We start from the raw sequence: 23241 nt of genomic DNA on the forward strand, positions 1-23241 counted from the left end.
TCGTACACAAAATCCGTCATCGAATGAGCCAGCGACTCCATCAATGCTGCCTTTGATGTTTCTGGAGCGTCATTTGTCGAATTTGTATTTTGTGCTTGTATGAGTAGCGTTAGCTGCTTGAGGAGTTGCGTCTGTTGGTTCATTGTTGCCTGTTGATCGGCCAACAATTTCACAATTGTATCGTCGGACACTGATGCGTCTTCCATCATGATTATTGCAACACCAAAAACTTGTGAATTCACTCGACTTTCCTCGTCGCCACTTTTGTTGTGCTCTTATATTTGAAAATAAAAGCCACTTGATTGATTTTTGTAAATTGATAGAGTTTTATTTAACAAATTATATTATGAGATGCGAGTGGTCACTAACGCTAACCGTGTAAAGTTAATACAAGATAAAAAAAAGAATGAAGCTCTAGCTTCTAGAAAAGCGCGTAGAACTAGACTGAATGTTCCGAGTTGCCATATGAGCAAAAACGTATGTTAATGCCATATCGGTTATATAACTTGTAGGGTAGCCCCTAACAAAAGCAATAATCACAAACCTTAATTCATTTATCCTTAATGTAGTCATTGTAATAATTACGAAATATCAATTTGAAATCATCCGATATTATGCTTAGAGCAAACAACATTTCTTCCCTTTCTCTGGTAGTCCACTTGTATTTTCCTATTGCTGCAATATCCCACAAATATAACATTTCCGCCACATATTCAATAGAATTGATGCAAGATTGACTTTTAGCACAATCAAGCGAATATTTGGTCATTTCAATAATGTCATTGTAATCTTGATCCGTTAAATTGATGCCATCTGAAAAAAGAATGACTTATTGCTGAATGAAGAAAAAACAAACGCATACAAAAATACTTACGATATTGCAATTTAAACCATTCTGAACATAGTTTTGATGCTATATAGGATCGAGCATCGTTTAATCCCAATAAAATCGTACGTAGCGATTTAAAAATATCATATAAGCGACGCCTGGCATCCCATTGAGCCAAATTGTGCTGTAATAAATTCCTTAGTTCATGGAACCACTCGAACTTTTGTTCACAACCGCATTCCGTGCAAAATATTGTGATTTCATTTGACAGCGAGTCTTTATCCGATTTTAGCCACCAATTTAAAGATGGCCGCTCTGGTAAATTTGGTACAAAGATTTTTCCACATTGCCTATTATCACAACGATAACGATGATATTGATTCTAGATATTTGGAGTGAGATATTGAATTAGAAACACAGACATACTATGGAGTTTAAAGATAAAAACAAGAAAATCAGGAGTAAAATTGTCGGAAAACTAGCCATAGTTCGGTTAAAAAAAAACTAATCACGTCATTTATGTAGGCCATGCCATAGATTTTAAGTAGTAATACAGAAAAAATCCGATATTGACCTCGAAGTCTAAGGATTTTGATAGAATAGACATCGGTTTCAGACCACACGAAGGCGTGCCTTATATTGTTGTTGTAACATTTTTTTGTGATGTCATCCATATATTGTTCTATGCTTTGGTATATCAGCTGGTAGCCCGATCAATAAACTCTGCGACTGGGATGGGGTGTATAAAGAGTGATCTGGTAGTGAATCGGGTAGGTTTAGCTGCGCAAGCAAACAGATGACGCGTGTCATGTGGCTCTTGATAGCAGATGGGACACACGTCAGTTTCTGATAGATAGATACTGTTAGATGGGAATTGAGGCGGCTGCGCTTTGCTGATCTTACTTGGGCCAAAACTAACCTGTTCTGCTGCGGGAGGTCTCTTTCCTCCAGTGCTATGGGCGGCGTGCAAGCTGCGAGAACAGGATTAACATTGTAGTTTCTCATAACTTCAGAAATAGTATTCTCATGAATCCTGTTTCGACTTGTCTGGCATGCTGCCTCCTGGTCTAGAGGCTCTCTTTTGTAACACTGGATCTCGCACTCTAGAAGGTGAAGATCAACCCTGGGTGGGGGTTGCCTATCCACAAAATGGTGATTTGGATTGTTACTGCGATAACTAACCAGGAGATACTGCTTTGACAACATATAATTGCGTCTTCACATAGGGATGATCTTGTTCTCCACATAAAGATGATCCAGGGGTGTACTGTGGAGACATCCCGTCGCAGTTTTAATGGCAGCGTTCTGACACGTTTGTATGCATTTCGCTTGTTTGAGGTGTCCACACTGGCGGCGCATAGCTTATCAATGACAGGCCAATTGCCTTATATGTAGTCAACAACGTTTCGTTGAAAGTGCTGCCGGAAAGCGATTTGAGGACGTTATTTCACAAATTTCAGTGGAATGGAAGACTGTGGAATGCAGTGTTGCCAGTATTGGGGATTTTTCCCCAAATCGGGGATATTTTTCCGTGGATGGGGATAAAAATTTTGAGTTGGGGATTTGGTGGGGAATTTTCACAAATTTGGGAATTTTTGTGGGGAATTCTGGTCAGTAAAGCAAATCAGGTTTTGAGTTATGGTTTATATGAAATTCTTTACTTCTACATGCTTAAAAGGGACTTGAAGTACAGAAAATCTTCAAAATATGAAAAAAAAATCTATTCCAAGAGTTACTTTACAATTTGCTTTGTTTTGTTTGTTTGAAATTGTTTACTATTGTGAAATTATTTCGCAAGGACTTGGATCGAAGTGCTGGCCCCTCATCTGCATACATCACTAATTTGGAAAAATATATATCAAACATATATAATAGAGTTCATATCGGGACAACAATGTCTTTTGATCGATCACCCAATTTTATTTCTTATGGCGATTTCGATTGGGAAAAAGGTGCAACATTCTCGAAATTGATTGCCAAATATAAAGGGCACTGTTATAGATTTTGGATCCTGTATCCCTCCCAATATTATGAATTAACAATAACTTTGGAATGACACTATTATTTGAGCGAAAATACAATGAGGGAAAAAGTAGTGTAACACTAGGGAACAACAATGCCTTTTGATCGATCACCCAATTTTATTTCTTATGGCGATTTCGATTGGGAAAAAGGTGCAACATTCTCGAAATTGATTGCCAAATATAAAGGACACTGTTATAGATTTTGGATCCTGTATCCCTCCCAATATTATGAATTAACAATAACTTTGGAATGACACTATTATTTGAGCGAAAATACAATGAGGGAAAAAGTAGTGTAACACCAGGGCAACATATTTTTTGCAAAACGAAAACGCCCTTATCTATTCAGAACTAAGGTTTGATTCATAACTACACATGTTGACCCAACTCCTATTTTATTTCTCGAGTTTTTAGAAGATAATTTGCATAAGACACAAATTCGATGACTCTTTATACCAATAAATAATTCTGATGAGGGATTGTATCAGATAATATTTTGAGCACCCGTCCCATTTTTTGGATTTTGAAATCTTAATCTTATTGTAACTCGCAAACTGGTGTAACAAAAATTGCATATTTTTAAAATTTTTAGATTATGACGGATTTTTTACAGCAGAGCCTATTCCTTTTTTCAAAAAACTTGCCAAAAACTCTTTTGGGGATTTTTATGGGGAATTTTGAATTAAATAGGGGATTTTTGGGGATGAAAGCGTCTTATTTTGGGGACAAGAGCCCGAAAAATACTGGCAACACTGGTCGAATGTAATGCCGAGAATCTTGGCTTAGTTTGCAGTCGTAATTATATAGCGATCAACTTTAAGATTCAACTGCCACCGTACTTCTGCCATTAAGTAGCGTAGTTGATAATTTGGTGGTGGATATCTTCAAATTTCTAGCAGTGAAATGACTGGTAAGATCTGCAAGGTAGATGTTCAATCGATGGCATATGTCATCAACAATGGGACCGGATGCTATGCTTGTACAATCGTCCGCATATGATACAATCTCAACGACGTCAGGAGCGGGTGGAATAGAGGATGAACAGTGCCGGAGATATTACGTTGGTTAACTCCCCGTTTCACTATACGCGGTTCACTTTTTTATCCCTAAATTCCATATACGACTGGCGACCACACAGATAATTAAGGACCCATTGTTTGGTTCCTGCCGGTATGGACGTGTTCTCCATGTCCTCGAATAGTCTGGCATGATGGACCGAGGACCGTCCTGTGACACGGCTTGGGCGGGTTGTATGTTTATTTATGTTCTATTTATGTATGTTGAAATGGCATGCAAAAATTATCCACAAGTGTGGGAGGAATAGTGCTTCAAATGTCTTTACTACTGGCGAGAGATGAGAGATCGGTCTATTTTAATCACCCTTAGATTAGTTTAGATATAGTGGTAGCCCGGTATTTCAGGCTCAATTAGACTATTCAGTCCATTGCGATACCACAGTGGTAAACTTCTCTGAAACACTCAGAAATTTCACCAGCATTATTTGAACCCACGACGCTGTGTATGCAAGCCGGGCATGCTAACAATTGCGCCACGGTGGCTCCGTGGTCCTCCCGAGCTCCCTTGCTCCAATCTTTGCTTGTTATCGCAGTATCCATCCAAATCATCATCTTGTAATATAAGGGTTGATCTTCACTATCTAGAGCGCGAGATCCAGCGTTACGAAAGAGGGCCTCTAGATCACGCAGCATACCAGACAGGTCGGAATAGTATTCATGAGGATACTGTAGGTTAAGGTTAAAGTGGCATCCCGATTAAGATTCAGGCTCACTTAGACTATTCAGTCCATTGTGATAAATAAATACTGTAGCTGAAGCTGTGAAAAACTACAAGGTTAATTCTCCACTTGTAGCTCGACCACCGCCCATGTAAGCGGAGGAAAGAGACCTCCCAAGGTCAATACCACGGCGGCAGGTTCTATGTCTTTACGTCTTTTTGTGTTGAATGCGGTGCATCCCGAGGTGCCTTCTCCGTTTGCTGTTGGCCCGAGCCGGGATAGAGAGAAACTCCGGACTGTTCAGTCTGTCGAAACCAAATTCATCCTCTGACATCTCCCGCACAACAATATTCTCCGCCGCAGCATCTTACACCCAATATTGTTGTACCAGTTCCGGAAAGTGCATCATTTTGCAATTTAATTGCAACGAACTCCGAGGTAAGATTTGTGAGATAGTAGACTTTATGAATAAGAAAAGAATCAGGGCGATCCAAGAGACGAAGCTAAATGACACATGTAGATCGCGCCATTGTGATGGGTACAATGTGCTACGTAAGGACCGCACATGAAGTTGAGGTGGTGGCCTGGCTTTGTTGTTGTTGTACCAGTTTATTGTGATTTCATCCATTTTTATGTTATACGCTTTGGTACTTCAGCTTGTGGCCAGATCGAGGAACTCTGCGACTAAGGTGGGGTGCGTCCAGAGTGACCTGGCGGTAAGTCGGGTTGGTTTAGCTGGGCAAGAGAAAAGATGACGCGTGTCGTATGGCCCTTGGTTGCAAATTGGACATACGTCAGCTACGCTGCTATCAATCACTGATAAATAGGAATTGAGGCGGCTGCACTTGCCTGATCTTAACTGGGCTAAAACTACCCTAGTCTGCCGTGGGAGGTCTCTTTCCTCCGGTGCTATGATTACTGCGATAACAACCCAGGAGATACTGTTTTGACAACATGTAGTTGTGTCTTCGCACAGGTATGATCTTTGTCTCCACATAAAGGTGATCCAGGGGTGTGCTGCGGAGACAGCCAGTCGCAGTTCTAAGGCCAGCGTTCTGACAGGCTTGAATGTTATTCCACTGCGTATCACTAGTCTGCGGTGTCCACACTGGCGCTGCATAGTTTACCACTGACCGGCAAATTGCCTTATAGGTAGTTAACAAGGTTTCTTTGTCCGCACCCCAATTACAAGTGACTTGAGGACCTTGTTTCTACCACGGAGCTTATTACAAATTGCAGTGGCATGGGCAGACGACCTGAAAAGGCTGTCGAATGTGACCCCAAGAATCTTGGGGTAATTTGTGGTCGGAATTATTTCGCCATCGACACTAATATTCAACTGCCTGCGCACTTCTGCCGTCCATGTAGTGAATAGTGTGGCTGAGGATTTGGTGGGGGATATCCTCAAGTTTCTCCCAGTGAAATAACTGGTAAGATTGGCTAAGTAGACATTTAAACGATCGCAGATGTCATCAACATTGGGCTCAGATGCCAAGATTGTACAGTCATCCGCATATGATACAATCTCGACGCCGTCCGGTGGGCGTGGAATCGAGGACAAGTAGAGGTTAAACAGTGCCGGAGATATCACCCCACCCTGGGGAACTCCCTGTTTAACTCTACGGGGTTTTGACTTTTTGTCCCTGAATTCCACGAACGACTGGCGTCCGCACATATAATTCAGCACCCAACGTTTCACTCCTGCCGGTAGCGACGTATTCTCGATGTCCTCAAATAATGTGGCATGGTTGACCGTATCGAATGCTTTCGATAGGTCAAGCGCCACGAGGACCGTCCTATGACACGGCCTGGGCTGATTAAGTCCTTATTGATATGTGTCGAAATGGCATGTAAGGCTGTCGTCGTACTGTGTACCTTACGGAATCCATGTTGATGGTGGGCAGCTGGAAAATTCTCCATAAGGCTAGGGAGGAGTAGTGCCTCAAGTGTCTTGGCTACTGGCGAGAGAAGGGATATCGGTCTGTACGATTCACCTTTACTCGAATCTTTGCCTGGTTTCAGTAGTGGAATCACCCTTCCCATCTTCCAGACATCGGGTATAATGAGTGATTCTAAGGACAAATTGAGGAGTCTGGTCAGGTACTCAACTCCCAGTATTCCCAGATGCTTCAACATTAGCATTGAAATTCCGTCGGGGCCCAGCGCCTTAGATGGTTTCGCGCTGTTGATGACACTGGTAACTTCGGCTGCAGTAAATTGTTGTGTGTCCTCGGCTCGGAGACCACGTATGCGACGTGTGGCTCTCATTTTCGCTCTATCACTCTCGGGATGCTCGACAAACTGTCGGTTGAAGTATTTGGCGCATCTCTTCGGATCAGTCACAGTCACGTCGCCAAAGGTGACTGAAATCCCATCATCCCTTGTAGCGGGGTTCGAGAGGGCTCTAACTGTTGACCACAATTTACCAGTCCATGTGCCTAAGTTACATTGCTTCTGGTGCTCTAACCAAGTGTTCCGCTTGTGCTCGTCGACTATCTTACTAATCTCTAGATTTAGTTCTCTGATTCTAGGATCAGCAGGGTTAGCACGACGGCGTTCATCACGCTCGTCTGCGAGTCCCGCCGCTTCGGCTGGGAAGTTGGGCCACACTTGGGCAATTCGACCAGCGGGTATGAAGCGAGCGGCTGCTGCGTTGATGATGTCCCGGAACGCCCTCTGGGCAACATAAACATGAGAGGGGGACGGGAGCTCATTGAAGCGGCGATCGGTGTAATCTCTGAAGCCTTCCCAGTTGGCTTTCTTTTGATTAATAAACGTCCGGCGTTCAGAGGTTATGAAATCGGAGGGTCGGTGGATGGTGAGAATTATATGGAGGTGGTCCGATCCCAATGAAATGACGGGTTGCCAGGAGACGTCATTTATAAGACCAGGCGACGCTAAAGATAAATCTGGCGAACTGCTGCAGTCACCCATAATTCTCGCGGGGGCCTTTTCGTTCACCGTGCAAAATGTGAAGTCATCTATCTGCTCTGCCAAAGCTATGCCTCTCTGGTCATTACCTAGGGGAGAATGCCAAAGTTCATGGTGGGCATTAAAGTCTCCTAGAACCAATCAGTTATGCCCGCACAACAGCCACTCAATGTTTGGGCTATAACCTGGAGAACAGCTACCAACCGGCGGTATATACACATTGTATAGCTCTATCTCGGCAGCCCCAGACTTGACTGCTACCCCCATACATTCCATATACGGGTCACTAGTGTCTGGCACACGCGGGATAGGTCTATACTGCACAGAACGGTGTAATATGAAAGCCAGGCCACCTCCTCCACTTCTCGTGCGATCCTTTCGAAGCACATTGTATCCATCACAATGGCGTAGGCTGGAATTCAGCTTAGTTTCCTGGATCGCCGCGACCCTTATCCTTTTCCGATTCATAAAGTCCACGATCTCGCTAATCTTACCCCGGAGCCCGTTGCAATTAAATTGTAAAAACGATGCACTATCCGGAACTGGAACAACAATATTGGGTGTGAGATGCTGCGGCGGAGTATATTGTTGTACGGGAGATGTCGTACAACAATATACTCCGCTGACACAGCATCCTGCCACGTAGTCAGTATGACTATACTCCCGCAGCGATGTTAAGCCGGAGCAGTTCCGGAAGTGCACCCACTCCAAGCACCGGTTACACCTGACCGAAACCGAACGGTGGTGGATCAGGTTTCGGCAGACTGAACAATACCATGGTCCGGGGTTCTCCTCTATCCCGACTCGGACCAACAGCAAACGGAAAAGGCTCCCCGGGATGCACCTTCTCCAACACAAAAACACGGACGAAACAACACGTACACTGATGTGGCAGCCGCTGGCCGATGGATGGGGTCCATCGGGTCGATCCAGTACACAGAACCCGCCGCCGTGGGATCGGCCTGGCTTTCATATTGCACCGTTCCGTGCAGTATAGATCTATCCCGCTTGTGCCGAACACTTATGACCCCTACATGGAATGTAGACAACGTGGTTATAGCCAAGGCCGTATTAAGGGGGGGGGGATGAGGGGGATCAAACCCCCCCACCCCCCGAAATGAATGCCCTCCATGAACATCTTTCCTGGGTAATGAACAGAGAGGCATAGCTTTGGCGGAGAAAATAGATGACCCCACATTTTGCACGGTAAACGAAGAAGCCCCACGAGAATTATGGGTGATTCTGGCAGCTAGCCAGATATTTCTTTAGCGCAACTGATAAATGACGTATCCTGGCAACCCGTCATTTCATTGGGATCAGACCACCTCTCCATAACTCTCATCATAGACCGACGCTCTGATTTCATAAACTCTGAACGCCGGACTCAACCAAAAGAAAGCCAACTGGGACGGCTTCAGAGAATACACAGATCGCCGCTTTAGTGATTTCCCGCCCCCTCCCATGTTCATGTTGCTTAAAGGGAGTTCCGGGCCATTATCACCGCCGCTCGCTTCATACACGCTAGCAGAATTACCCAGGTGAGGCCCAACTTCATAGCAGAATTGGCGGGACTCGCAGACGAGGGCGATGAAGGCTGTCGTGCTAACATTGCTGATCCTAGAATTAGGGAACTGAATCTGGAGATTAATAAGATAGTAGGCGAGCAGAAGCGGAACACATGGTTATAGTCTCTGAAGCAGTTTAACCTAGGCACAGCAACAGGTAAGTTGTGGTCAACAGTGGGAGCCCTCTCAAACCGCGCATCTGAGAATACTGGGAGTTCAGTACCTGACCAGACTCCTCAATTTGTTCTTGCAATCACCCACTATACCCGATGTCTAGAAGATGGGTAGGGTGATTCCACTTCTGAAGCCAGGAAAAGACTCGAGTAAAGATGAATCGTACAGATCGATATCCCTTCTCTCCAGTAGCCAAGACACTTGAGACACTATTCCACCAGCTTCACAACGACTGCTTTGCATGCCATTTCTGCACACATTAATAGAGGTCTTAATCAGCCCAAGCCGTGTCATAGGACGATCCTCGTGGCGCTTGACCCATCGAAGGCATACTTTCAACTATGCCAGACTTTTCGAAGACATCGAGAATACGTCCCTACCGGCAGGAACCAAGCGTTTTGTTCTAAATTATTTGTTGAGATTGTATCTTATGCTGATGACTGTACAATCATGGCATCCGGACCCATTGTTGATGTCATGTGCGATCGAATAAACGTCTACCTCGCAGATCTTACCAGTTATTTCACTGCTAGAAATTTGGGGAGATCTGCTACCAAATCCTCAGCCACACTTTTCACTACATGGACGGCGGAAGTACGCAGACAGATGAATGTAAGAGTCGATGGCTAGGGGTCACTTCGACAGCCTTTGTAAGTCGTGTGCCCCTGCCACTGCAATTTATAATAAGCTCCGCGGTGGAAACAAGGTCCTCAAGTCGCTTGTCGGCAGCACTAGGTTGCGGACAACGAAACCTTGTTGACTACATATAAGGCAATTGACCGTTCATTGGTAAACTGTGCAGCACAAGTGTGGACACCTCAAACAAACGACACGTAGTGTTATAACATACAGACCTGTCAAAATCCTGTCTTTAGAACTGCTACAGATTGTCTCTGCAGTACACCCCTGAATCACCTTTATGCGGAGACTAAGATCATCCCAGTGCATAGACTACATGTTTTCTAAGCAGTACCTCCTAGGTTATCGCAGGAGCCATCCAAATCATCATCTTGTGGATAAGCAAACCAGGAATATAAGTTGATCTTCACCTACAAGAGCTCGATATCCAGCGTTACAAAAGAGAGCCTCTAGATCAGGCAGAATACCCGACAGGTCTGAACATGATTCATGAAAATACTGGATTACAACAACAACCTACCTCCAGACCGGGGTACTTCTGGCCCAACTAAGAATAGGCAAAATCAAAACAAAAATGGATGAATTCGCAACAATCTGTTCACAGAAAAAAATATCACCAAAATTTTTCAAATTAAAATTTTAATTCAATTTTCCAATTAGAATTTTAATTCAATTTAATTCAAAAAATTCAATAAATTAATTGGTTTCACAAATTTTTTAATTGAAATAAAAATCTACCACAAAACTTAATAGTATCAATTAATTTTTTAATTGGAACAATTAATTTTTTAATTGACTTTGGTGATTAATACTATCATTTCTGTGATTGAAGACATTTAAATAAAAAATCAATTGGATCAATTAATTTCTTGATTGAAGACAAAACATATTTTTTCTGTGTTACAACAACATGACAAATTATTGAACAGTCCGACTTAGAGAAGAAAATGGCCTTTAAGCGTATTCTTGACCACATTCGAGCTCGTTTTGTCACACAAATAACAATCGGGTGAGGAGACCATCGTCTCCACGCAGAAAATTTTCGAATGGATGAAAAAAAATTGGATTATCGTTGGACGATCCAAAAGAGGACTCGATTTAAAATAATGAGACAATTTGTATAAATCAAAAAAATTGACTTTTCAAAAAGTTCCTAGTTTGAAGCCCCTCCCACCAGATGCTGTAAGTTTAGATTATTATCGATAATTGTTTAAATCCAATATTTAATCCCACCAACAATAATAGAAGGATCGATTTTATATTGGAAAAGGACAACTATATAAATACATATATAAGACTGAAATATGTGAAAAATTTAGATGAATATATTTCACATACATACTTACAAATTCTATATCTTCCTCAGGCAGCACACAATTTTCACATTGGCAATTAAAATAATACGTCTCTTTCAAACGTTCTTGTCTTGAAGATCGCTTTGCTTTGCGATAATCCAAATAGTAGCAGTTGGTTATTTCATCGCCCTTATTCAAATCACGAAGAGCAAAAGTACTAACATAACGTCCGGAAAACCTAGGCTGGAACGACTGCACACATGAGTGATTACAAATGCTAAGGTATGGCAAATTAACTGATGCCAAATCGTCGTAGTGACTAAATGTATGCAAATACCCCACTTTCAAATGCCAAGGACTAGACCATACGTTATCATTTAACAAATGAAAGTCAGTAAGAGAAAAATGTAGTGGTTTAGGAAGAAGTGTAGTTAACATGTGAGCATTTGATAACAGTTGACCAATGTGTCGTAGCAATAATGAGGACACCAACAATTCCCAATTACATGAGCTGTTATAACTTTCCAAACTGATAAAGAAATTTGTATAATTTTTCAGATAAACGACCATCAGAAACGAGACCAGAGCAAACCTATGGTTAAAATTATAAAAACAGATAAAGTCAATATCTCTATCATGTTTACAGTGTATAAAATACAAACCATTCAATGTCCATGGCAGTCATTTTCTTTAAGTGAGAGATCATGCGAAGCGACTCCGCATAAGGCAATGTCTTATTTTCGTAAATATCACCTTTATCGGTTACTGATTTCCACATGTCATCTGTGGTTCTTTTTTCTCTTAGTAGATCTGCGATGGAGAATAATCCATTGTCTAGGATAGTTCTTAAAGCAAGGTGAGCAATTCCAACACGAGCAAACAATTGAAAACGATAGCCTGGACACTCATAGTCATGCATAATGCGATGAAGTTCTTGACATTTAAGAGAGCAATAAATAACCCTTCCGCGACATTTAAGGCATGGATAAGGTATGAAACTTGTGATAGCGCAATAATGACAAAATCTCCTCCCATCTCCAACAGGTGCAAAAGCTGGTATTCTTTCACGGAAAATCATCTGATTCTTTGGTATAAATGATTTAGCTGTCATAGCCAGTCCCAATTTCGATCCTGTGTCTATACTAAAATCAAAAAAATATGAAATCGCACATAAAATTAGAACAAATTTTCCAAAACGAAATTAAATCAACAACAGTGAAAAAATCATCAACTTTTAAAATTTCGACACATTTACAATTCATGTGATATTTATACACCCATTATGAGTGGTCGTTTTGTTAGTTAGTTTAGGTGGCAGCCCGATGTATCAGGCTCACTTTGACTATTCAGTCCATTGTGATACCACGGTGGTTAACTTCTCTCTTATCAATGAGTGCTGCCCGATTCCATGTTAAGCTTAATGACAAGGGACCTCCTTTGTTACAAACGGTGATATATTGGAGGGGTGTACTTGGAAAATTAAAATGTTTCTATTTTTTTACAGACCCAATTTTTTTATTTATTTAATCCATTATAATCGAGCCAATATTGGCCATATACGATTATTATATAAAAGTGTAATATTTTGTTAATAAATTACACATTAAAAAAATATACATTTAACAATAATAATTCAATAATCATAACAAAAAATATTTTTAATCTATTAAGAAAATATGGTACTATATGGTATGTGACTTATTGATTGAAGTGGTCCATTAGTTTCCTCTTAAAAAGAGGGTTCGAGAAGTCAAATGCCTTTAAGGAAACCGGAAGAGAGTTTGTCCTTGTTTTTTTTACACGTTAGCGCGGTTTCCACAATTGATAGAATTCTACCAAAAATGGTCGATTTTTTAATGTTTGGTAGATTGGTAGAATTAATGATGTTTTGGTAGATTTCCTCTCTATCTAAAAGGTACATACATTTTCTATAAAAATGAAATGTTGGCAATTTTTCTATAGAAATAAATTTTTAACAAAATTTTCTATAGAAATAAGATTTGGACAAAATTTTGTATAGAAATAAAGTTTTGAGAAAATTTTCTGTTAAATTTTGACAACATCTTCTATAGAAACATCTTCTATAAATTTTAACAAAATTTACTATAGAAATAAAATTTTAAGAAAATTTTCTATAGAAATAAAACTTTGGCAAAATTTTCTTTAGAAATACAATTTTCACAAAATTTAAAATAGAAATTTTGCAAACATTTTCTATAGAAATATCATTTTAACAAAAATTTTCTATGGAAATATCATTTTGACAAAATTTTCTGTAGAAATAACCTTCTGCAAAAATTTTCTATAGAAATAAAATTTTGACAAAATTTTCTACAGAAATAAACTTTTGCAAAAATTTTCTATAGAAATAAAATTTTGACAAAGGTTAAGCTGCACTTGTAGTTTAGTCAATGCATGGTTTTAAGCTGAGATCAAAAATAATAAAAATTTTATTTTTATAGAAAATTTTGTCAAAATTTTATTTCCATAGAAAATATGGAAATCTGAAACAGATGTATTTCTTTCCTTATCTTTCAGGCTAATAAATAAGGCCCAAGGTCATTGAGAGAATCGACAAACAACAAGCATATTCAGTAGTAAGTTCGGACGGACCGAATCTTAAATACCCACCACCCTGTACCAAACATAATAATGTTACGTTTTTATATTTAGGCGTTTTTAATTACCCGACAATTAAAACACAGTTCTTTTAAATAACGACAATCTACAATTTATTTACTATGACTTCACACTTTACAATTCGTTCACACTGAAGTTATTCGTTTGACGCTTTAATTAAGACTGTGGCAATACGAGAACATTCTGGTAGCACTGCAATATTCTGGCAAAGCCAGAACATTCTTAGACAATGCTAGAAGGATCTACGACCATTAAGTTGTTCATCTGGTGGCTGCCAAACACATACACACTCACATAGATATATGCTCGCATGACTACAACAACAACAATAATGACAATAGACAATGAGATGAAATGAGAATGCAAAATAACAAAGCAAAGGGGTTGCTATTCTATGAGAGAGTAAGAACTAACATTTCGATAAGCAAACAAAAGAACATAAAAGAAATTCAGGAAAATACTAGAAAATTAATAGATGATTCCAACAAGTGATAGCGAAATTTTATCGTTACAATTTGAAATTGTAAATTAACGGAAACTAATTTAAATAAACTTATATCTATAATTATCAAATTCGTAACAATAATTTCCTTTGAAAATTTCAGAGGGGTTTGCTGACAGATATTTTCCCAAGCAGATCTGTTCAACCAGTATGCTTCGCGAAGATAAATGTAAAGATTTTACCTACGAAGACTAGATCTGATTCTGGATTTATAAGAACCATTTTTTGTTTGAATTTTAGAGGAATCATAAACAACTTTTGTAAGTGTGCAAGGAAATTATGAAATAACGCCTTGATTTGAAAACTAAAATCTCTAGATTTTTACCGCAATGAATTAAAGGATTACGAGAAGTCAAATCTGGAAATTTTACATTCAGTTTCAAGCAATTTTCATGATCAGTGCACCTGCTGTACCCTCAAGATCTGAAATCGGTCGATATGGAGGCCTTACCAAATGGACCGATAAAAACTAAATCATATACACTTTTTTGTGGGTCTATTTTAGACCAGTACATTTTCAATTTTTATTTTTATTTATTTATTCATTCAGAGCATGTAATTCTAAGCCTATTTGGCCAAAACAAAGCAATTACAACAAAATTTGTGACAAATCGGATAAAAACTACAATTTCTAGAAACCCTAGGAGTTAAATCGGGAGATCGGTCTAATGGGGGCTATGACAAAAACATGGGGGGATACACACAGTATTCACCACATCTAAGTGTAGTTCTAGAATCTAGACCCCAAATTGGATGGCCGGTGTGTAGGGGGCTATATGAAAAACTGTACCCATACACAATATATTCGGCATATCTTTTTATGGATTTAGAATACCTCTATATTTCCAATATCAGGCAAATTAGATAAAAACTACGGATACTAGAAGCTTAAGAAGTAAAATTGTGAAATCGGTCTATATGGGGACTATATCAAAACATGGTCCGATAATCACCATTTTCGCGTCTTTATGGTCCTAGAATTCCTCTATATTTCGAATATCAGGCAAATTAGATAAAAACTACGGATAATAGAAGCCCAAGAAGTAAAATCGGGAGAGCGGTCTAAATGGGGCTATATGAAAACATGGACCGATACTCACCATTTCGGCACACCTCTTTATGGCCCTAGAAGCCCAAGAAGTAAAACCGGGAGATCGGTCTATATGGGGGCTATATTAAAACATGGTCCGATAATCACAATTTTCGGCACACCTCTTCGGAAATCGATATTTTGATGTCTTACAAACGGAATGACAAATTTTTTATAACTCCATCACCATTCTATGGTGGTGGGTATAAAAAGAGATGACATGTGACAGTATTTAAAGCAATTGGTATCTATGGTTGTTATATATTACCGCAAAATGTTGAGCCCCAGGAGAAATCTAATCTGGAAATCGGTTTATGTGGGCTATATTTTGTTATGAAATATTTCAAAAACAAAATGTAAACTTTTCTACAAACGAGCGAACGGACTTTTTTGGATTAATAAATGTGTGATCTTTTGGTTGAACTTACATTTGTTGCGATTCTCTGCTTTCGAACATCTTTTCCTCTTTCAGTTCGGACTTTTCGTTTCCATTGCAAATATTTCTCAGAGATTCCTTCAATTCTTGCTTCTGCTTCATAAAGCTTTCATTTAGATCCATTTGATCCAAGTCTGCCAAATGAACCTTTAACGCGTCCACATTTCTCAGATGTACAGAGCAATAGGCTTGCCTAGTTACAATTTTATGGCGCAACGCTTGAGGATATCCTGTTTTTAAGGCACATACACAATCATCATAAGCTTGTTGATAGTATCCAAATTTTTGCAAAGCCATAGCCCTATTTGCAAACCCCAAAGAAAGCTCCTCAGTCGTTTTGCAACCCAGAGCAGCAAAAATTGCATCATTGTAAAGGCGACAAGCACCCAGAATATTTTTTTCCTTTTTTGCTGTAAACAGCCGGTTGCCCTCATTTCGCAATTCGTTGGATTCCTTAATTTTTTCAATGTCCTCCTTCATTGCAAACTCCATGTCCTCATTTTCTTCTTGTGTTGATAACCAATGTAATGATGCTTTGCGGCAGTGATCCAGTAAATGCTCTGGCATTTCGTAGAGTATCTTAAGTGTTTCATATTCGTTATCATAACTCTTTAAACGTATGAAATTACTTTGCATTGAGAAAAGTTTACTCAAATCTATATCCATGATTACTATGTATTACTATTTCACAGGAAAAAATTTACAATGGAATGGTATGTTTGCAGCATCTGGTAAAAAATGAACATTAAAATGTAGGTAAAATTTGAATACTAAATTTAAATATGAAGTAGGATACACTTAAGGAGTTAATACATTAAATATTATATACATTTTAATAAATAAAACCAGAACAAATGGCAGAGTAAAACTGCCATAACTAAGCCAACTACCGGAACCATTACTTCTGGTACAACACCACAATTAAACCATCTCCTATCACATATACGATAGTAATTGCTTGCAAATGTTGTCATTTCGTGCTGACAATATAGTTATGGAAGTTTCACAAAACACGATCCTTACTGCCTAGTCCTGATGAAAAATACACATTTCTACATATCAAGTCATCCGCAGATGTGCAATTGCTCTCAGCAATACTGGTGCCTTTTCAAGCACGATAGCACAGATATGTTTCAAGCACGATAGCACAAATATTTTTTAACACTTCTGTATGTATAATTCTATCACAACCTGGCTTTTGATGGTTCAAACATCGCCAAAATTCAACTACAACACAAAAAAAATAATTCTATCAGGCCTTTTAATTATGGATGGAATTTGAAATATTCAAATTCAGGTAATCGACAAAAAAGTCATAATTGTTACTGACTAAAATATCGCTTCTATAAATACAACGAATAAACTAAACTGGTACATATTGTTCAAACGCCAGATAGAGGACTAAAATAATTTCAATGAAACAATTTATTCAAAATTAAAATACACCTGTTTTTGTTTAATCCCACAAACGGTTTTGAAAGAATCATTTTCCATCGAAAAAAAGTAAATTATGTATGAGATTGAAGGCCGCCAAAATATATTAAACAATGGGGTGAGTAAATATAATCCATTTACAACTTACACCAATTTAAAGAACACTTTCCACTAATACTTGATAGAACAAAAATTGTAAATAAAACTTCACTTCGAATATAAAGGGAGGCTACAAAAAGACATAATTTGACGTTTTCATAAAAATTGCCGGTGACATAAAGAGATGCCAGGGGTGGGCCTTTTCAATCTCACTAGTGTGTAAACACAACCAATTCCAATAAACACAAACATTTGAAATATGCTAAATTTAAACAATTTTCAAATATTTTTTCAAGACGAGAAATCGCGTTTTAAACAAAAAAAAAATAGACATTTCCCTCAACAATATAATTCAACACATGAGCAATAATTTCTCAATTGTTATCCTCAAATTGACAAGCATCGCAACTAGGGCTGTCACCCGGGATAAATCTCATCCCAAAATCCCGGGATTTACGGGACGGGCCTAGTCCCGAATAGCGCGATTTTTAATTTTAATCCCCGGATTTTTATTTTGAATCGGGATCCCGAAAAACTAATTCAAATGCGTTAAGTTTGCGACTTTTTAGCATTATTTATTAATAAATTGGAGTCTTCATTTATGGTACACGTCGAGTAAGTGTTTATTATACATGGGTTATACTATAAAAAGCGCGATAAGATAAATGACAAGCAATGATAAAAAAGTCCATCGACAATATGACAAGATCGCGTTTATCTGATAAAAAATTTGGATGCCTTGATAATTTTAAGAAGTTACTAAAACCATAAAGTAAAAAAGGATTAACACAAGTGTACGAAAATATACCTAGACTAATCAAAATCATTAAAATGTTTTGCTGAATAAGATAGCGATATGAATTGAAAGCGAAAATTTAGGTATTCCGAAAAAATCCTGGAAAATCTAGACATTCCGGGATACTATATTTTAAAATCCCGAATCCCGGGATTTATAAAAATCCCCTGCCAACATTTTTTGAATTTGGGGACTCTTTTGAGAATCCCCACTACGTCGAAAACAATCATATACGACATCAAAAACTCGTCGGAAAAGCGCCGTCACTATTGAGAAGTTGTACCACGCCAAGTTACTACAAAAATGTTTCGCATGAGTGCAATTATTAGGTGCCTTTATAGATCAATTTAGAACGACGCCAATAAGGGACCCTCCAAACAATCAGAAAAAGTGCATTTTAAGATAGTTGTAAAAGAATCATTGTGGTCGAGTAAAACACGTTTGTTTAGATATTTATTAATTTGATTAAACATTTACAAATTCTTAAAAATATAACATTTATACCACTATCACATTACATTTAACATAATTTTTGGCATTAATGATGATGTTGAGTTACAAGTAGCGAGTTACATGTTGCTGCGTCTATCAACCAGTGTTTTTATTCCATGGAGGCAGCGTGTCTGTAAAATATCTGAAAAACAATCACTTTATTCCATTTGGAAAATCACCAAATTGTTCACCAATATACCTTTCACAATTTTAAGCGTATAATCTATGTTTTCAAAACTTTATTTTCGTTTTTATTTAATTAAAATATAACAAGCTGGTTGCGCTTGGCGTTTCACAAAAAAATGGCTTTTTTAACAGTAGGGATGGCAAATTACTTGCATGTACTTTTTGATGTACCTTTTCATGATGGTTGAAGTGACATTTACGAGTCTGTGGTAACGATGAGGTTGAAATGGAACTTTGAAATGAAGGCAGGGATCGATCCCGAATGATGAAATTGTTCACCAATACACATTTCGAAATTTTTAGCGTAATAACTATGTTATCAGCACTTCATTTTCGCTTTTATTTAAATAAGTTATCCCTGCCAGCATTTCAAAGTTCCATTTCATCCTCATCGCTACCACAGACTCGTAAATGTCACCACAACCATCGCGAACTGTGATGGGGGAAGCATATCAAAAAGTACAAAATGTACATGAAAGTATTTTGCCATCACTACTGTTAGAAGAGCCATTTTATTTTTTGTGAAACGCCAAGCGCAACCAGCATGTTATATTTTATTTAAATGAAAACGAAAATAAAGTTCTGAAAACATAGATATTACGCTTAAAATTGTGAAAGGTATATGGTGAACAATTTTCGACCTTCCAAATAGAATAAAGTGATCGTTTTTCAAATATTTTTCCAGGCACGCTGTCTCCATCGAAAATAAACAAACTGGCTGATAGACGCTGCAATATGTAACTTGCTACTTAAAACTCAACATCATTTTTTTATTAATGAAAAATTATGTTAAATGTGATGAGATAAACCGAAAAATGTTATATTTATAAGAAATTATAAATGTTTAATCAAATCAATAAACATCTACACAATCGTGTTTTACTTGACCACAATGATTCTTCTACAATTACCTTAAAATTCACTTTTTCCCTGCCAACATTTTTTGAATTTGGGGACTCTTTTGAGAATCCCCACTACGTCGAAAACAATCATATACGACATCAAAAACTCGTCGGAAAAGCGCCGTCACTATTGAGAAGTTGTACCACGCCAAGTTACTACAAAAAAGTTTCTCATCAGTGCAATTATTAGGTGCCTTTATAGATCAATTTAGAACGACGCCAATAAGGGACCCTCCAAACAATCAGAAAAAGTGCATTTTAAGATAGTTGTAAAAGAATCATTGTGGTCGAGTAAAACACGTTTGTTTAGATATTTATTAATTTGATTAAACATTTACAAATTCTTAAAAATATAACATTTATAACACTATCACATTACATTTAACATACTTTTTGGCATTAATGATGATGTTGAGTTACAAGTAGCGAGTTACATGTTGCTGCTGTCTATCAACCAGTGTTTTTATTCCATGGAGGCAGCGTGTCTGTAAAATATCTTACAAACAATCACTTTATTCCATTTGGAAAATCACCAAATTGTTCACCAATATACCTTTCACAATTTTAAGCGTATAATCTATGTTTTCAGAACTTTATTTTCGTTTTTATTTAATTAAAATATAACAAGCTGGTTGCGCTTGGCGTTTCACAAAAAAATGGATTTTTTAAAAGTAGGGATGGCAAATTACTTGCATGTACTTTTTGATGTACCTTTTCATGATGGTTGAAGTGACATTTACGAGTCTGTGGTAACGATGAGGTTGAAATGGAACTTTGAAATGCTGACAGGGATTTTATTTAAATGAAAACGAAAATAAAGTTCCGAACACATAGATATTACGCTTAAAATTGTGAAAGGTATATGGTGAACAATTTTCGACTTTCCAAATAGAATAAAGTGATCGTTTTTCAAATATTTTTCCAGGCACGCTGTCTCCATCGAAAATAAACAAACTGGCTGATAGACGCTGCAATATGTAACTTGCTACTTAAAACTCAACATCATTTTTTTATTAATGAAAAATTATGTTAAATGTGATGAGATAAACCGAAAAATGTTATATTTATAAGAAATTATAAATGTTTAATCAAATCAATAAACATCTACACAATCGTGTTTTACTTGACCACAATCCCTGCCAACATTTTTTGAATTTGGGGACTCTTTTTAGAATCCCCACTACGTCGAAAACAATCATATACGACATCAAAAACACGTCGGAAAAGCGCCGTCACTATTGAGAAGTTGTACCACGCCAAGTTACTACAAAAATGTTTCGCATGAGTGCAATTATTAGGTGCCTTTATAGATCAATTTAGAACGACGCCAATAAGGGACCCTCCAAACAATCAGAAAAAGTGCATTTTAAGATAGTTGTAAAAGAATCATTGTGGTCGAGTAAAACACGTTTGTTTAGATATTTATTAATTTGATTAAACATTTACAAATTCTTAAAAATATAACATTTATACCACTATAATATTACATTTAACATAATTTTTGGCATTAATGATGATGTTGAGTTACAAGTAGCGAGTTACATGTTGCTGCGTCTATCAACCAGTGTTTTTATTCCATGGAGGCAGCGTGTCTGTAAAATATCTGAAAAACAATCACTTTATTCCATTTGGAAAATCACCAAATTGTTCACCAATATACCTTTCACAATTTTAAGCGTATAATCTATGTTTTCAGAACTTTATTTTCGTTTTTATTTAATTAAAATATAACAAGCTGGTTGCGCTTGGCGTTTCACAAAAAAAAAATGGCTTTTTTTACAGTAGGGATGGCAAATTACTTGCATGTACTTTTTTATGTACCTTTTCATGATGGTTGAAGTGACATTTACGAGTCTGTGGTAACGATGAGGTTGAAATGGAACTTTGAAATGCTGGCAGGGATGATTCTTCTACAATTACCTTAAAATTCACTTTTTCTGATAGTTTGCAGGGGTTCTTATTGGCGTCCTTCGAAATTGATCTAAATAGGCACCTAATAATTGCACTGATGAGAAACTTTTTCGTAGTAACTTGGCGTGGTACAACTTCTCAATAGTGACGGCGCTTTTCCGACGAGTTTTTGATGTCGTATATGATTGTTTTCGACGTAGTGGGGATTCTCAGAAGCGCCCCCAAATTCAAAAAATGTTGGCAGGGATAATAAGATGTTATTGCTGTTGGCTTTTAGCTTTTTTAGACCCTAGCAGCCAAAGCTTAAAATTATATTTATTATTTTATTGTAAATGTAATAAATATATAAAATGGTTTTTGTAACAATAGTGATGGCTAATGCTTTCATGTACATTTGGTACTTTTTGATACGCTTCCCCCATCACAGTTGGTGATTCTTGTAGTGTCACTTACGAGTCTGTGGTAGCGATGATTTCTTGCAACAAATGTTGGACCATCAGTTGCACTACTCCCAGAATGCTCACGTTGTCTTGTTATAATTAATATTGGACTATTATTTAAGTTTGTTTTTTTTTTTGTAATTGGCATGATCCTTGTTTCTTTTGAGGAGGTGTGTTGAAGTCACAGAAAATTCATAGTTAGCAACACTGACATTTTTCTGCTGTCATACGAAAAGTCGTTAAAAATTACATTCACCATTGTAACTTCAAATTGGATGATGCAATAGTTCTTTAACATTTCTTCATATATATGCAAGTCTGTGACAGGCAAAAGAACCAAGGATCAAGTCAATATATTAGTTAGAACGAGATAACGCTAATGGCATGCATCTTGGTGAATATCATTATATATGTGTAGTATGCTTGCCATGAGTGTGCTTTCCTTACTTCTTTTCTGTAAACTCAAGTGACAAGACGCGTGGCGGTGAACTAAAAAAGGAAATAAAATAATTAAAAACAGAAGAACTGAAATATTGTGTTTTTTTTTTTATTTAATGTTGGACAGAACAGAACTAAATTTTTCAAAAGGCACCTAATAATTGCACTCATGCGAAACCTTTTTGTAGTAACTTGGCGTGGTACAACTTCTCAATAGTGACGGCGCTTTTCCGACGAGTTTTTGATATCGTATATGATTGTTTTCGACGTACTGGGGATTCTCAGAAGCGCCCCCAAATTCAAAAAATGTTGGCAGGGATAATAAGATGTTATTGCTGTTGGCTTTTAGCTTTTTTAGACCCTAGCAGCCAAAGCTTAAAATTATATTTATTATTTTATTGTAAATGTAATAAATATATAAAATGGTTTTTGTAACAATAGTGATGGCTAATGCTTGTACATTTGGTACTTTTTGATACGCTCCCCCCATCACAGTTGGTGATTCTTGTAGTGTCACTTACGAGTCTGTGGTAGCGATGAGGATGAAATGGAACTTTGAAATGCTGGCAGGGGAGTTATTTCAAGATAAAAGATTGTCCTCGTGGTCAGGCATCAAAATTGTATAAGTGATGGCGACACTATACAATTTTTCGCCAAGGAATTAAAATATACTTTAATTTGGC

The 23241-nt window shown here is 37.8% G+C and overlaps 1 protein-coding gene and 3 long non-coding RNA genes across 5 annotated transcripts; all 4 read right to left on the reverse strand.

The window, feature by feature from the left end:
- Nucleotides 1-302: 302 nt before the first annotated feature.
- Nucleotides 303-17571, reverse strand: Smyd4-1 (SET and MYND domain containing, class 4, member 1). Of its 2 annotated transcripts, none has more exons than XM_075313869.1 (6): nt 17443-17571; nt 15853-16588; nt 11855-12334; nt 11244-11784; nt 875-1211; nt 303-813 (listed from the first exon to the last, which is right to left on the reverse strand). In XM_075313869.1, exons 2-6 carry the CDS (start codon nt 16524-16526, stop codon nt 551-553), a joined length of 2295 nt encoding a protein of 764 aa, XP_075169984.1. In that variant the 5' UTR covers nt 16527-16588; nt 17443-17571; the 3' UTR covers nt 303-550. The 2 variants fall into 2 exon arrangements, with proteins under 2 accessions (XP_075169984.1, XP_075169985.1); XM_075313870.1 differs by having other exon boundaries at nt 17307-17443.
- Nucleotides 17572-18609: 1038 nt separating this feature from the next.
- LOC142241974 (uncharacterized) lies at nt 18610-19161 on the reverse strand. The gene is made up of 2 exons (XR_012723896.1): nt 18881-19161; nt 18610-18823 (listed from the first exon to the last, which is right to left on the reverse strand). It is a non-coding gene; the product is annotated as an uncharacterized LOC142241974 (long non-coding RNA).
- An 889-nt stretch (nt 19162-20050) lies between these two features.
- On the reverse strand, nt 20051-20803 carry LOC142241979 (uncharacterized). The gene is made up of 2 exons (XR_012723898.1): nt 20323-20803; nt 20051-20265 (listed from the first exon to the last, which is right to left on the reverse strand). It is a non-coding gene; the product is annotated as an uncharacterized LOC142241979 (long non-coding RNA).
- Nucleotides 20804-21158: 355 nt separating this feature from the next.
- Nucleotides 21159-21621, reverse strand: LOC142241978 (uncharacterized). The gene is made up of 2 exons (XR_012723897.1): nt 21430-21621; nt 21159-21372 (listed from the first exon to the last, which is right to left on the reverse strand). It is a non-coding gene; the product is annotated as an uncharacterized LOC142241978 (long non-coding RNA).
- Nucleotides 21622-23241: the final 1620 nt, after the last annotated feature.

The sequence above is a fragment of the Haematobia irritans genome, chromosome 5 (genome assembly GCF_050003625.1).
Source record: "Haematobia irritans isolate KBUSLIRL chromosome 5, ASM5000362v1, whole genome shotgun sequence".
Lineage (NCBI taxonomy): Eukaryota > Metazoa > Arthropoda > Insecta > Diptera > Muscidae > Haematobia > Haematobia irritans.

Coding starts and splice junctions, on each gene's coding strand:
- Smyd4-1 (XM_075313869.1), bottom strand. CDS start 16,526: ATGGATATAGATTTGAGTAAACTTTTCTCAATGCAAAGTAATTTCATA. Junction 11,785..11,854: donor ACTGCCATGGACATTGAATG/GTTTGTATTTTA, acceptor TTTTAACCATAG/GTTTGCTCTGGTCTCGTTTC. Junction 814..874: donor ATGGTTTAAATTGCAATATC/GTAAGTATTTTT, acceptor TTCTTTTTTCAG/ATGGCATCAATTTAACGGAT.